General features: G+C 37.0%; 1 protein-coding gene across 2 annotated transcripts in view; it reads left to right on the plus strand.

Annotated features, from left to right (window-relative positions):
- The window catches only part of LOC103706515 (mannosyl-oligosaccharide glucosidase GCS1-like), a 60,108-nt gene that overhangs the window by 43,317 nt on the left and 4,239 nt on the right, over positions 1-12,552 (plus strand). For both annotated transcript variants that reach the window (XR_603984.4, XM_008790643.3), the window contains exons 15-17: positions 4,439-4,588; positions 4,671-4,721; positions 6,124-6,180. Coding sequence is in view for 1 of the 2 variants with exons in the window: in XM_008790643.3 (XP_008788865.1) it covers positions 4,439-4,588; positions 4,671-4,721; positions 6,124-6,180 (258 nt within the window). In the remaining variant the exon portion in view is untranslated. The remainder of the gene's footprint in view (positions 1-4,438; positions 4,589-4,670; positions 4,722-6,123; positions 6,181-12,552) is intronic.

A 12,552-nucleotide genomic window follows, 5' to 3' on the forward strand; every position in this document is an offset into this window, starting at 1 on the left:
TTCAGCTCAGATTCATGTAGAACCTAATAATGGATGATATATATATTTTTCTAGGCTCGTAGGCATCCATCAAAGACTACTTATTTTTCATTTTTTTTAAAATTTAGGCTCAGGCCACTGTGTGCATGATCGCATTATAACTTGAATAAATGGATACCAAATTTTGTTGGAGAGTAACTAGCATGCCCGTAAATACGCTTCTAATTTCATATTTTTTTTGAATTTTATTTTTATCTAAAAATGAATTTTTATTTTTTAAAAATTATATATATTTTGAGCCATCTATAGATCATCTATAGATCTACAACTTATCCTAAGATTAAGCCAAAATCGAAAATTTTGGCATGATCTTTATTTTGTAAATTTTGAGCTATTTTTTAGAACTAAAAAATAGAAAAAAATGAGATAGGAAAGAGGAAGCACATTTTTATTTAGGCTTGGCTCGTCATTCAATCATGCTGAATTGGTGTAATTTTCGCCGTGGGGGGGAGTGGGAGACGTTTGGAGAAGGGAATAAACGTTTCTCAGGCCTTTCCAACATTCTCTAATAACAAAAGAAGGAAAGGGGGAGGGGGGCCGGTTCCGAACTACCCGGTTTACACTGAGGTTGAACGGAACCTGCCGGTTCCAAACGGTTCCAGCTGGTTCGCGACCAGTCCCGATTTTAACAATCGAACCGATCTGGTCCCCCACCAGTTTGGCTCGGCACGAGCTGAACCGAGCAGTTTGGTCCGGTTCGGCTGACCTTGCATCAAATAGTTGCTACAAGATATGGTGGTTACAGTTATTGGTTTGTCTTCTAAAAACTGCAGTGACTTCTATATATTCATTAAATGCTCCAAAATTTGTTGCTCATCATTGTCGTGTATATTCTCGAATGTTCTTTAAGTTTTGGCTGGAACTTCTTGTTTTGAAAAGCTAATTCAAAATCTTTAAGGAATTAAACTATGAGATAACAAGTTCTGTATTCTTTCAGAAGTATCATAATGTTTGCATGGACCCACACATGTTTATATTGATTATTGTGCCAAAGAACTGTGCGTGCTCCACAATTACTTTGCACTAACATGCATTTCCTAAGGTGAAAAATCTATATTGTGAATAAATGATAAAGCATCATGTGATATGAATGAATGAATGAATAATAAAGAAAATCAAATATAGACATAATTTTGCGCTTTATACAATTCATTTTTGTGCTTGTGGTCACTTTTTAAACCAAAAAGACTAAAATACAGGACAATAGGAATTTTGTAGATTGACTGTCAACGCCATAAAACTTTAATGTCAAAAAAGGCTGAGTCTTTTTTTGTCGACATAACTGCACTTGGTTAACCCCATGAGAAATGATGAGGTTGAATAGCATCAAATCATCTGACAGAGAGATTTGAGATTATTTAAAAAACAAAGGTGCCTCTGCAGGGAAAAACTTTTTGTTTTTATTTATCATGGCTTGTTGATAACTTAGTTGAAATTGTATTTACATGAAAACTTGTAGGATTGTTCACCTATCCAAAGAAATAAAGACTTGTAATTTTATGAAAAATTAGCTATAGTAATCTCATTTAAGTATAAGATAGATATAGCTTGTGGAGGTTCAAAGTCTTGCTTCTACTTTAGTTAGGTCTTCAAATTTTTTAGACACCAGCAAAAGATATACATGCCTTTTCATGGCTATTTGGATGATTCCTTCTTCCATTGTCCCCAAAATATGTGTCTCACCAGATATTTAATCATGGTGTTTATGCCTTATTTTGCACTTCATGACACCAAATAATGAACATATGGCTAGAGATCTCTTTTCTTTTTTGCATCTTGAAAACAAGTGTGAATTTGATCTTGTCTTGCTGAATAAATCATGATTCACTAAATTCACAGTGGCCAAGGTTCACTTCTATAGGATTTGGCAGAACATGAATCCTATGTTAGATGGGTTTGGTTATGGTTTGTCACTATGGTTTTGTCTAGGAGTCGGGACCTATCTTATCCCCAAAATTTGGGATAGGGATAACTAAAAAGGATTCGTAAATGGGTGCTGATACTTGGACATGCCGTACATAACCTGATTTTCTAGGAAACTTTTATGCTTTGTTTAACACTTTAACTTTTAATCCACACTTATGCATTTTTTTCATATATTTATGGCTATCACATACACAATTGTTCTTTTTCTATGCATGCATATTCTTATTTCTTCCACAGGTCAAGGACTAAAAAATAGATGCTCATCAAAACAATGGCTCAATAATATTTTTTTTATCAATAAGTACTTTTCTAAAATAACATATAAAACATGGACTAAAGATCAATTTTTCATCAACAGCCGCCTAATCAACACAATCACTAATGTCTGTCTATCATTGTAATAAATATGTGATGCACATGCTAGGAGCCTGACAAGACCTTTAGAAGTCACACTCCCAACTGCCTTTGTTGCCTCTACCTCTTCCTCTCTCAGTTTGTTCAGCCCATGCCGAGGCACCATCATTTGCTTGGCCGAGTCCCATGACTTGCCTCATCTTAGGTACGGCTACCTTGTCTCTCTCTCTCTCTCTCCCTCCCCCCTCCCACCCCTTCATCTTCTCCTGTCCCGCCACGATCTTCTCATGAAGCCGTGTCTAAGTGATGTTAGTGCATGTCGAGCACAGATTCCACACCCATACTTGTGTTGTGTCCTTGTGATGGAGGTATCCCTGGGTGTTTAGACGGTCCGGATATAACATCATGGATCAAGATGGACTAAATGTTTGGTCTTCTGGTATACTCTCTGTTTTCTTCCTCTTCATTGTGATAGTGATCAATAGTTCTAGCATAAGCTCTCTGTTTCTTACAAGGGTCTCCTTGCATCTTTTTGGTAGTGCAGCTATTTTCCTTCCTCTAGCATTCTTGCTCCTTTCCCTAGCCTTGCGATTTTTATAATACTCCACCTCAAAATTGGTATTTCTATCACCTTATGTTATGTTCTTGGTTCCTCTTTATGGATTGACATTTTAATCACGTAACACTGCAAACCATTATTATTAAATAATATTTTCCTATAAGTTTCAACAGGCAATGACATGTGCCAATAGAATAACACCTAGAAGCCTCTTCAATTCATCTACCCAACTCTAATCCTAGTAGAAGGGTTGTATGCCTTTTCTATATTCTGTGTAATAGCTCTCAAAGGTCTTGTTGCATACAAGGATATGCTCTAGAGCACAATTTTAATTCCTGCTCCTGGATTTTATACTTGTATGATTATAGTTAATAAATTATGCAGAATTTACAGCTTCAATATTAACTTTAAAGGAGTCAAAAAAGTATTCAAAATTTTTTTCTTGTCTAGATTGTCTGTATAATCTTCCTTAGAATTAAGTAACTAATCATGTAAATGCATCATCATTCTGGTTTACTCTTTCTTACCTTCGCCAATTTTCCATCCATGGATATGTTAAATTCCACTCTCTTCTTGCATTAATATCTTTTTATCACTATTATTCTACATTCTGTCTTTTCCCCTATTAAATATCCAGTGGACCCATCTTGTGCCATCATTTTTGTGGATGCTATCTGCTATCCTGGCATTAAGATTTTGAAGATCATAAATCATATGTTCACCTTGCTCGCAGGCTTGATATTTTTGTGATAACTTTGAAGCAGTGAATAGGTTAAAAGATAAGCAAATATTTGTTGAACACAGGTTTGTATAAATGTGTGAATTTCTTGAGCATTTAAAGAGATCTTGCAAAGTGAGAAACATTGTTGTCATTGAATTGACACTAGAAAGCAATATCCGTACCTTTTTTGGAGTCTAATTCAAACAGTAAAGCTTTCAGCCAAATTAAGAACTTTAATTTCGCCTTTTGTGGAAAGGGGTTTGTAACAACCCAAGACCTCACCCGCATAGGCTAGCCGGAAGGTATTATTTGGATTTCTTAGTCCTGGATAAATACCTAAGAACTCTCTGACAAATAACCAATGTGAGACTAAACACACGCTTGCACGGATCCTCACATACTCCCCCCGTTTAAGTTATGGCGCCCTTGCCAGGCTGTAGGTCTAAATCCATTCAAATCCAAACAGAAATACCACGATTAGTTTGTGCTCAACCCAAATGAGCCTGTGCTGCAATATCCCTTAGTCCACATAGGTCATGGGCTGGATTCGCTCTGATACTATTTGCAACAATCCAGAACCTTACCCAAAAAGGTTAGCCAGAAGGTATTATTTGGGTTCCTTAGTCCTGAATAAGTATCCAAGATCTCTCCGACGAATAACCAATATGGGACTAAACAAACACCCGCATGGGGCCTCACAGGCTTTTAATCCAAATGACTTGTTTCTTTGTCTTGTAACGTTATATGTTTCATGTTACGTTATCCTTTATGTGCAGATGTCAACTGTATTTCATCACTAATAACCTTGTAGTATTGTTAATATAAATGATTGCTTCCAGACATTGCAATCTGGGTTGGATGATTATCCGCGTGCATCCCACCCAGGTGATGAAGAGCGTCACCTTGACCTAAGATGTTGGATGCTTCTTGCTGCAGATTGCATGCATTCAATTGCAAAGTTTACTGGAATGAAAAATGATTTAGGAAAGGTATCATGGTGTCTATGTTCACTTGATAAATTCAGGACTGTTCTCTTATACTAAATTGCCTCTTGGAATGGGCACTCTGCAGGATTATTACATGTTGTCTGAGCGGCTTTCAAACATTGAGATCCTTAATCAGGTAAGTTTTTTGATTCTTTTTTTGTCAAGTATCAATAATTTGTCTCCCACTTTTTGTCAGTCTTCTCGGTGGTATGTTCTATAACAATTTGTTAACTCCTATCACCATACCAATCACATCTTGGTGATGCTACGAAGGAAATAAAATGCATTTGAAATGAGAAAAATAGCTAAATTTGGAGAACCGTGACTAAATGTGTTACACTGGTATTTTGAGTATTGTTTGGTTATGGATGTTGCTATAAGGCAAATTGAGTTCCACCTGATATGATAAATGACATCCAACATGGAAGAATTGCTTTATACTATTGTTTGGAGCTTAGGGGTTTTTTGGTTGTTTTATTAACAATGTTTCTTAAAACATGATTTTTATGTATAAAGGATTTCAGAGATGTGTGACTAAAACTTGTTTAATTTATTTTGTTTTGGATGGGAGAAAATCTTGGCAGGTTTGGAAAAAAAAAGATAATAAGTAAACAGGAGAAAAGAATATGAGTAGGGGAGGGGAAATAAGATGGGGCAGTTTGAGGATATGGAAGATGAGAGGTATGGTTAGACATAAGGGGGTGGATGAAGGAAGAGGAGAGGAACAAGGTGAGTTCTAAGATAGGAGATGTGACCCAGGGATCATGAATTGGTTTATAAAAATATGGGATTTGAGGTCTTAAACAACATTTTAAGAAAGTCATAGGTTCCTAGGCAATTAACAAAACCCAATTTTTGAGTCATATGAAACCCTTGTTTACTCTAAAACCTGATTAACATACTACCAATTGACAAAAACCCATAAAATTAGGCTTTATATTTTCTTTTCTTTTCTTTTTTTAAAAAAGAACCTAGAGATCAGCCCAGAGCTCGGTGTTAAATCTTATTTTATCAATGCAAGTTTCTTCACATTTGATCAATTAGACTTCAGGAATTAAATATTTTCTTACTATAAATACTGCAATCATAGAAGAATATGGGCTTTGATGTAAATATATAAACTTCGTTAATAGGATATCTCTTATTAATTTGATCATATGGGCATCTCTCATTTGACTTTTACTAGGCCATACAGTTTTGTGCTTAGGGACTTCATAGTTTATGCATTTGAATAGTCACTACAATACCCACTTTTTGAAGAATTTTTACTTGTTTCATTGGGCTTTATTTCCTTTCTGCTCAAATCTAACAAGATTTTCATTGTGCTTCGTCTCCTTTCTGCCTCAATTCTAGCAAGATTTGGCAATATTATGTAATTATATGTGCTGTTCTGTTATCTACTCATCATGGAAGATAATTTTCAAGGTTCTGACGGTGATGGGCCTACTAAAGGCCCATGCAATTCTTAGTTCTATATGCTCTGGTCTTAACTTTGTTCTTACTTTTCTGCTGTATTGAATGTTTTATATATTTTACAGATGCATTTAGATGAGGTTTCTGGAGCTTATTTTGATTTTGGGAACCACACTGAGAAGGTACGCTGATTTCATTTCAGAATACTTTGACAAACAGGCCTCCTAAAATCTATTTGCAACAACTTCTGGTAATTATTACTTCGCTTTAAGAAATATTTGCTGATTAGTCTGGTTCTGAAGTTTGGGCTTAAGTGGTGAAGAAGTTTGCAGAATAAGCTAGCATACACATCAAATATATGATATTTTGTATGTGGGTTTAATATATATCAAAAGATTAAGAAAAATCATACTGAGAAATATGTAAAACACTCATTGATGATATACTTTAATCGACTTGCAATATAAGATGCCAAACCCGCAAATCAAAGTAGCTGCTGCTAAATGGATGACATATTATTGTTGGAATTACCATGACATGGTAATCCTCTATCTTATGACTAGTAACAAATTGTCAAATTTTACATTCTCAAACTAATCAGATAACCGATTACATTTTGTGTATTCAATTGAAGGTTCCTTTTAAAAAACTGAACATTAACTTCAAATGACTAGTCTGCAATTTTCTAATATTCAACAGAAAATGATAAATGTTCATGAACATTATTCTTCATAGAGTCTTGTGCCAGATCTGACATGCATATTAGTTATTCTTATCATCGACTTTCTATACTTATTTTTCTATTAGTGAAGCACAAGTTCAAGTTCCAAATTGAAATATATTCATTTTTAGAAGAATAAAAAATATATGTTGACACACCAAAAAATGGTTTAAAACATATAGTACACAACAAACTGAAACATAGCATGAGCAATAACAACCACTTTTCAATTATTTCCTGCATGTAATAAGAATTGTTGGTACAAGGTTCACTCATCTTATCAAAATCTCCCCCCCCCCCCCCCCCCCCCCACCACCAAAAAAAAAAAGTGTCCTACACAAGGTTCCCCGGCTTGGTAGCGGATCCCCTACCGGTACCATGCTAGTACACTCCCCATATTGAGACTCGGGTACACTCCCCACATTGAGACTCGGTGCACTCCCCATATCAAGTCTTGTTTCAGTCTCTGTACGGTCCGATATGTTCGATACAGGATGGTACATATCAGTACGGCAAACCATTGTCTTACATTTCACCTAAAATGGGAATTCAAAATTCCTTAGTTACTATTTAGTGGACTATTGTGGTAAAATATCTATGCTGTATACTATCAAACAGGAATATGGTAGTCATGAATGTCTTAAACTTGATCAAGATTGTCTTTTTTCCTTTTCTTTTTTTAGTGTGTGTTCATGTGCATGTAATGTGTTTATGTTGTTGAATTAGAATCAATAAGAAAATTTTGTCTGTATTAGCTGCCACTAGAGATCAAAAGCTAATAGGGAAGGGGTCAGCAATGTAGAGCCTGGATCATGCATGTGGAGGAATTGCAATGACTTAAATGAGTCAAGATAACAAAAACGATGATTCAAATGAGGACAGACAATAACCAGGTTTATTAAATACATAATTAGCATTGAAGGGATTCAAACTTGTGACCTCCAACAAATGAACTTTGGTACCATGTTAACTAACCACTAGACCCCAACAGCGTAATCTAATAGGGAAAGGGTCAACAATGTATATCAGACTGAACATTTTGATTTTTGTTTCTCAACAATTCTAAAGGTCCCTCAAGAAAAATAAAGTTCAGCTTCTAATAGCATTAATTGGAAAATTTAGTTTACAAGAATTCTGAGTAGCAATACTTTTGAATATTTGAACATAATATGGTACAGTAGCTTTCTTAGCATCAAAAAAAGGAGTGCCCTATAGCAGCCAAAGGTGTCATCATTTGGCATAGATTTTCAAAGTATCTTTGCAAAAAGATGTTTTCATGCTAAATATGGCACCATTAACATTTTTTGTGTTAGAATTAGCTTGAAGTTTTATATTCTTTTGGAGTGACTTTTCTTCTTTTTTTGTTATTGTAACATTTTCCAAGTTTTTTCTTTTTCCTTGTATAATTGATTAGTCAATTTGATCCAATAGTCAACATGTTATGTTATATTTCTGTTACTTTAATATTCATATTATATTTAGGTGTTCCTGTTCTGTTCAACACTTTGGAACAGATAGGCACCCCAGAGTTTAGGTAACGCTTGTTGTGGTTGCTTTAGGTGTATTTGTTATTTTGGTATGTGATATTTTTTAGCTGGCTTCTGCTGCTGCCAGAAAAGAGGAAGAGGTGGGGGGGGGGGGGGGTGTAGAATATAATATAGGTTGCTGCTGCTGCCATAAAAGAGGGGGAAGATGTGGATGGAGAAGGGAATGGAGACATATAAATGGTGAGAGAAAGAGAAGGAAAGGCGATGGATTCATCTTGTTTGGATAATGGAAGGAGAGGGAAAGAGAAAAAAAAGAGTAAATGTGTTGAAATGAGAGGGAGAGAAGGTTTTTCAAAAGGAATGAAGGTGAAAGACCATGGATTCATCTTGTTGGATAATGGAAGGAGAGGGAAAAAGAAAAAAAAGAGAGTACATGTGCTGAAATGAGAGGGAGACAAGGTTTGTCAAAAGGAATGAAGGCGAACTAAGCAGCCAAGAGATAAAGGCTATCTGCCCCAAGTTGGCAAAATTTTTCAAGAATTTCGTTCTTGGTCATATGCTAGCCAAACAGCCTGTACATGAGAAACCAAGTCATGACATTATTTACACATTTAATTTGAAAATTTTAAAATATCAAAAAGAAAACATAAAAAGATATGTTTGTTAGGGTCTTATGATATACATGTTTCTTTTCCAAAATTCCCAATTAACATAAATATATAAGAATAATAACATTTTGCAAAATAATTTCAATTCTTACGTGTAGGGGTAAGCTGCGTGCATCCGGCTGTCCCTAAACTCCAGGAGCGTCGTGCTTTTGGCTGCCCTTAATTTTAATTCTTACATCCTTGATCAATCTCTAAAAAGAAATTCTCCCTCACATCAAAATTTATGGTCAAACCAGTCATTGTTGGAAGATTCCAACTCTCCACTAGAGATGGGCACTGGGCCGGGCCGCCCACGGCCCGGCACGGCACGGCACGAAGCGGGCCGTGCCTGGCACGGCCCGCCAGCTACAGTGCCGGGCCGTGCCTGGCACGGCCCCTTTGATAGGGCCGTGCTGGGCTAGAGGTTCCTGGCCAGCGGGCCGTGCCAGGCACGGCCCGCTTCGGGCCTGGGCCGGCACGGCCCGGTCTAGGCCCGCGGGCCAAGCACGGCACGGCCCGCGGGCCAGCACGGCACGGCCCATAAGGGCCTGGGCCGGGCTGGCACGCGAGCCTGGCACGGTCCGGGCCTGGGCCCGGCTCGGCCCGATAAAATTTTTTTAATAAATTAATAAATATTGAACACTAAGAAATTTTGATTTATGAATATAAAGCCACCTTAATGGTGGGGGGTTTGGCATAGACCCCTACCAGTTTATTAATTTAAATCAAAATGGTACATGAAGGGAGGTTTGGACCTTGGTCTGACCTCTAGATTCTAGAATACAATAAGAAACTAAGAAAGGGCCGAGGTTTGGACCTTGGTCTGACCTCCAGAATACAATAAAAATGTACAATTATAAAAAATTAAGAAATCTTACTAATCATCAGTGATTCAGTGAATCAGTATTCACTCTTCAGTCTTCAGTCTTCAGTCTTCAGTCTTCAGTCTTCAGTAGTGTTTGTATCATCATCATCAGAGGATGTTGTATTATGTCCACCTTTATCTTGAAGTCTTGCCTCAGCATCCAGCCAATCCTTGAAGCAGAGAAGCATCTCCACCGTTTCGCCCGTCATCCTACTTCTCTTTTCGTCAAGAACACGCCGACCTGCACTAAAAGCGGATTCCGATGCTACCGTGGACATCGGCACAGCTAAAATATCGCGTGCAATTGCAGACATAACAGGATATTGATTTCTAACACTCTTCCACCAAGATAATACATCTAGATTCTCTATTTGATTTTCATCATATGCAGACTGAAGATCATTTCGTAAATAAAATTCTAGTTCACTACTTAAAGATGAAGAAGATGAAGAGGAACTTGAAGCATGTGTGTGTCTTCTCTGTGCAATGAATGAAAAAATAGATGACGAACGAGAACTACTAGAAGGAGGAATAGAGGTTTGTATTTGTGTTCTAGATCCACGAATTTTTTCATCATATATAGCATAAATATCATAAAGAAGTTGTCTTACCTCATCTTTAGCAGATTCAGCATCTTGATTCATATTTTCAGCGTATGCATCAAGTAAAATTAGCACGCCATTTAATTTAACTCTAGGATCAAATACAGCAGCTAAGTTATGCATAGGACATATTCTGTCCCAATACTCATTCCATTTAGATTCCATTAGGTGAATAATAGGCATTAAAACATCATCATATCTATGTTCTGCAAATTTTTGACTAATTATATATGCTTGTTGTAAAAATGAACATGAAGTAGGGTAATAAATACCAGAAAGAACATTGGTAGCATTATAAAAACTAAGCAAAAAATCTTCCAAAATTTTTTCTTTATTCCAATCAGTTTCAGTCAATGTAAATCCTAATCCACGATCATTAATATATGCACTTAATAAATTTTTATATGGGTATGCATCATGTATCATGCTATATGTGGAGTTCCAACGAGTAATTACATCAAGTTTAAATTTTTTAAAACGTTTACCATGATTTATGCATAATTCCTTAAATTCTTGAAGTCTTGATCTAGAAGCATGAATAAAAGAAACTGCATTTCTAATTTTTGAAATCACATCTTGAATCATGCCCATGCCAGCTTGAACAGAAAGATTTAAGATATGACATGCACATCTAATATGCAGTAAATTTCCATCTAATATGGGATGCAATGAGTCTTTTAATAATACAACAGCAGAATTATTATTAGATGCATTATCAAAAGTAATAGACATAATTTTATCATTAATATTATATGAACATGCAGTTTGATAAATTATATTTGAAATTTGTTGCCCAGAATGTGGAAAATCAAAAGCACGAAAAGCAAGAATACGTTTATTTAATTGCCAATCATTATCAATATAATGAGCAGTAATGGCAATAAAACAATTACTACCTACAGATGCTGATCAAATATTAGAAGTTAATGAAATTTTTACATTTAAAGTAGGAAGTGTTTCAATTAAATTTTGTTTCATTGCTAAAAAATTGGTCATAGCTACTCTTCTAAATGTACGCCTACTAGTTCTTTTGTAAGCAGGTTGTAGGTTTAATTGAACATATTCTTCAAAATTAAAAGATTCACATAAACTAAAAGGTAATTCATCCTTAACTATCCATTTTACAAGTGCTTTTCTTTGATTTTCATGATTATATGCAAAATTACCTACAAGTAATCCCCCTTGTATATTAAGGCTACTTTGAGTTTGAGCATGAGAATCATGCATCCTATGACTCTCTTGATGTCTTTTTAAATGCCCTGTTCCCTCACTACTACTACAACTATAAAGTTTGGCACATTTTTTACATTTAGCTTTCCAGACTCCCTCAACCATAACTCTATCAAATTCATTCCATACAGTACTAGTCCTCTTACGAGAAGAGGTTTGACCTTCACTCGGTTCACCAGTTCTAGAGGAACTAGGAACAGGGGGTTGGGGATTAGTTTCTTCTCCCTCAGAAACAGGAATGCCAAACTGACTTTCCTCAAAAGATGACATATCTATGATTAATTCAAAAAATAAAAACTAACCGCAAGGAGGAATTGAGTAGAGGGTCGGAGGGCAGAGGCAGAGCCGAGATTCCGAGCTTTCTCTTGTGCTCTCAACAGAAGCGACCTTCTCTTCTCAACAGGAACCTTCTCTTGTGTAGCACTTGAACAAACTAAAAATTAAATTGCTAGAAGAGCACTTTAGAGGAGAGAAATAATAGCAGTAGAGAAGGAGAGAATGAGAGGTTTGGTGTGGTGAGAATGAGGGAGGAATGGGCTATTTATAGAAGCCCCAAAATTTTTTTTCCCCAAAATACCCCTCCATTCAGCCGTTATTGGACTGTTGGGAGGGGTAAAATCGACTTTTTCCCGAAAATAGCCGTTGGAAACGGCTATTTTCCCTCCCCCTCTCCAGACGGGCCGTGCCAGGCACGGCCCGTCTGGAGCCGTTACGGGCCGTGCCTGGCACGGCCCGTGCCGTGCCGTGCCCGGCCCGGCCCACCAATAGAGGGGCCGGGGGCCGGGCCGGGCTGGCCTTCCGTGCCTCACGGGCCGTGCCAGGCACGGCCCGCTTAGAATTTGGGCCCGGGGGGCCTGGGCCGGGCCGGCCCGGCACGGCCCGTTGCCCAACTCTACTCTCCACCAATCTCTAAAAGCTGCAACTAGAAACTTCATGATGATATTTCAGTTTATTGCAATGGGAGTGTCTAATTGTGGATTCTGTGGTGGTCTACGATGACAT

Source organism: Phoenix dactylifera, chromosome 14 (genome assembly GCF_009389715.1).
Source record: "Phoenix dactylifera cultivar Barhee BC4 chromosome 14, palm_55x_up_171113_PBpolish2nd_filt_p, whole genome shotgun sequence".
Classification (NCBI taxonomy): Eukaryota; Viridiplantae; Streptophyta; class Magnoliopsida; order Arecales; family Arecaceae; genus Phoenix; species Phoenix dactylifera.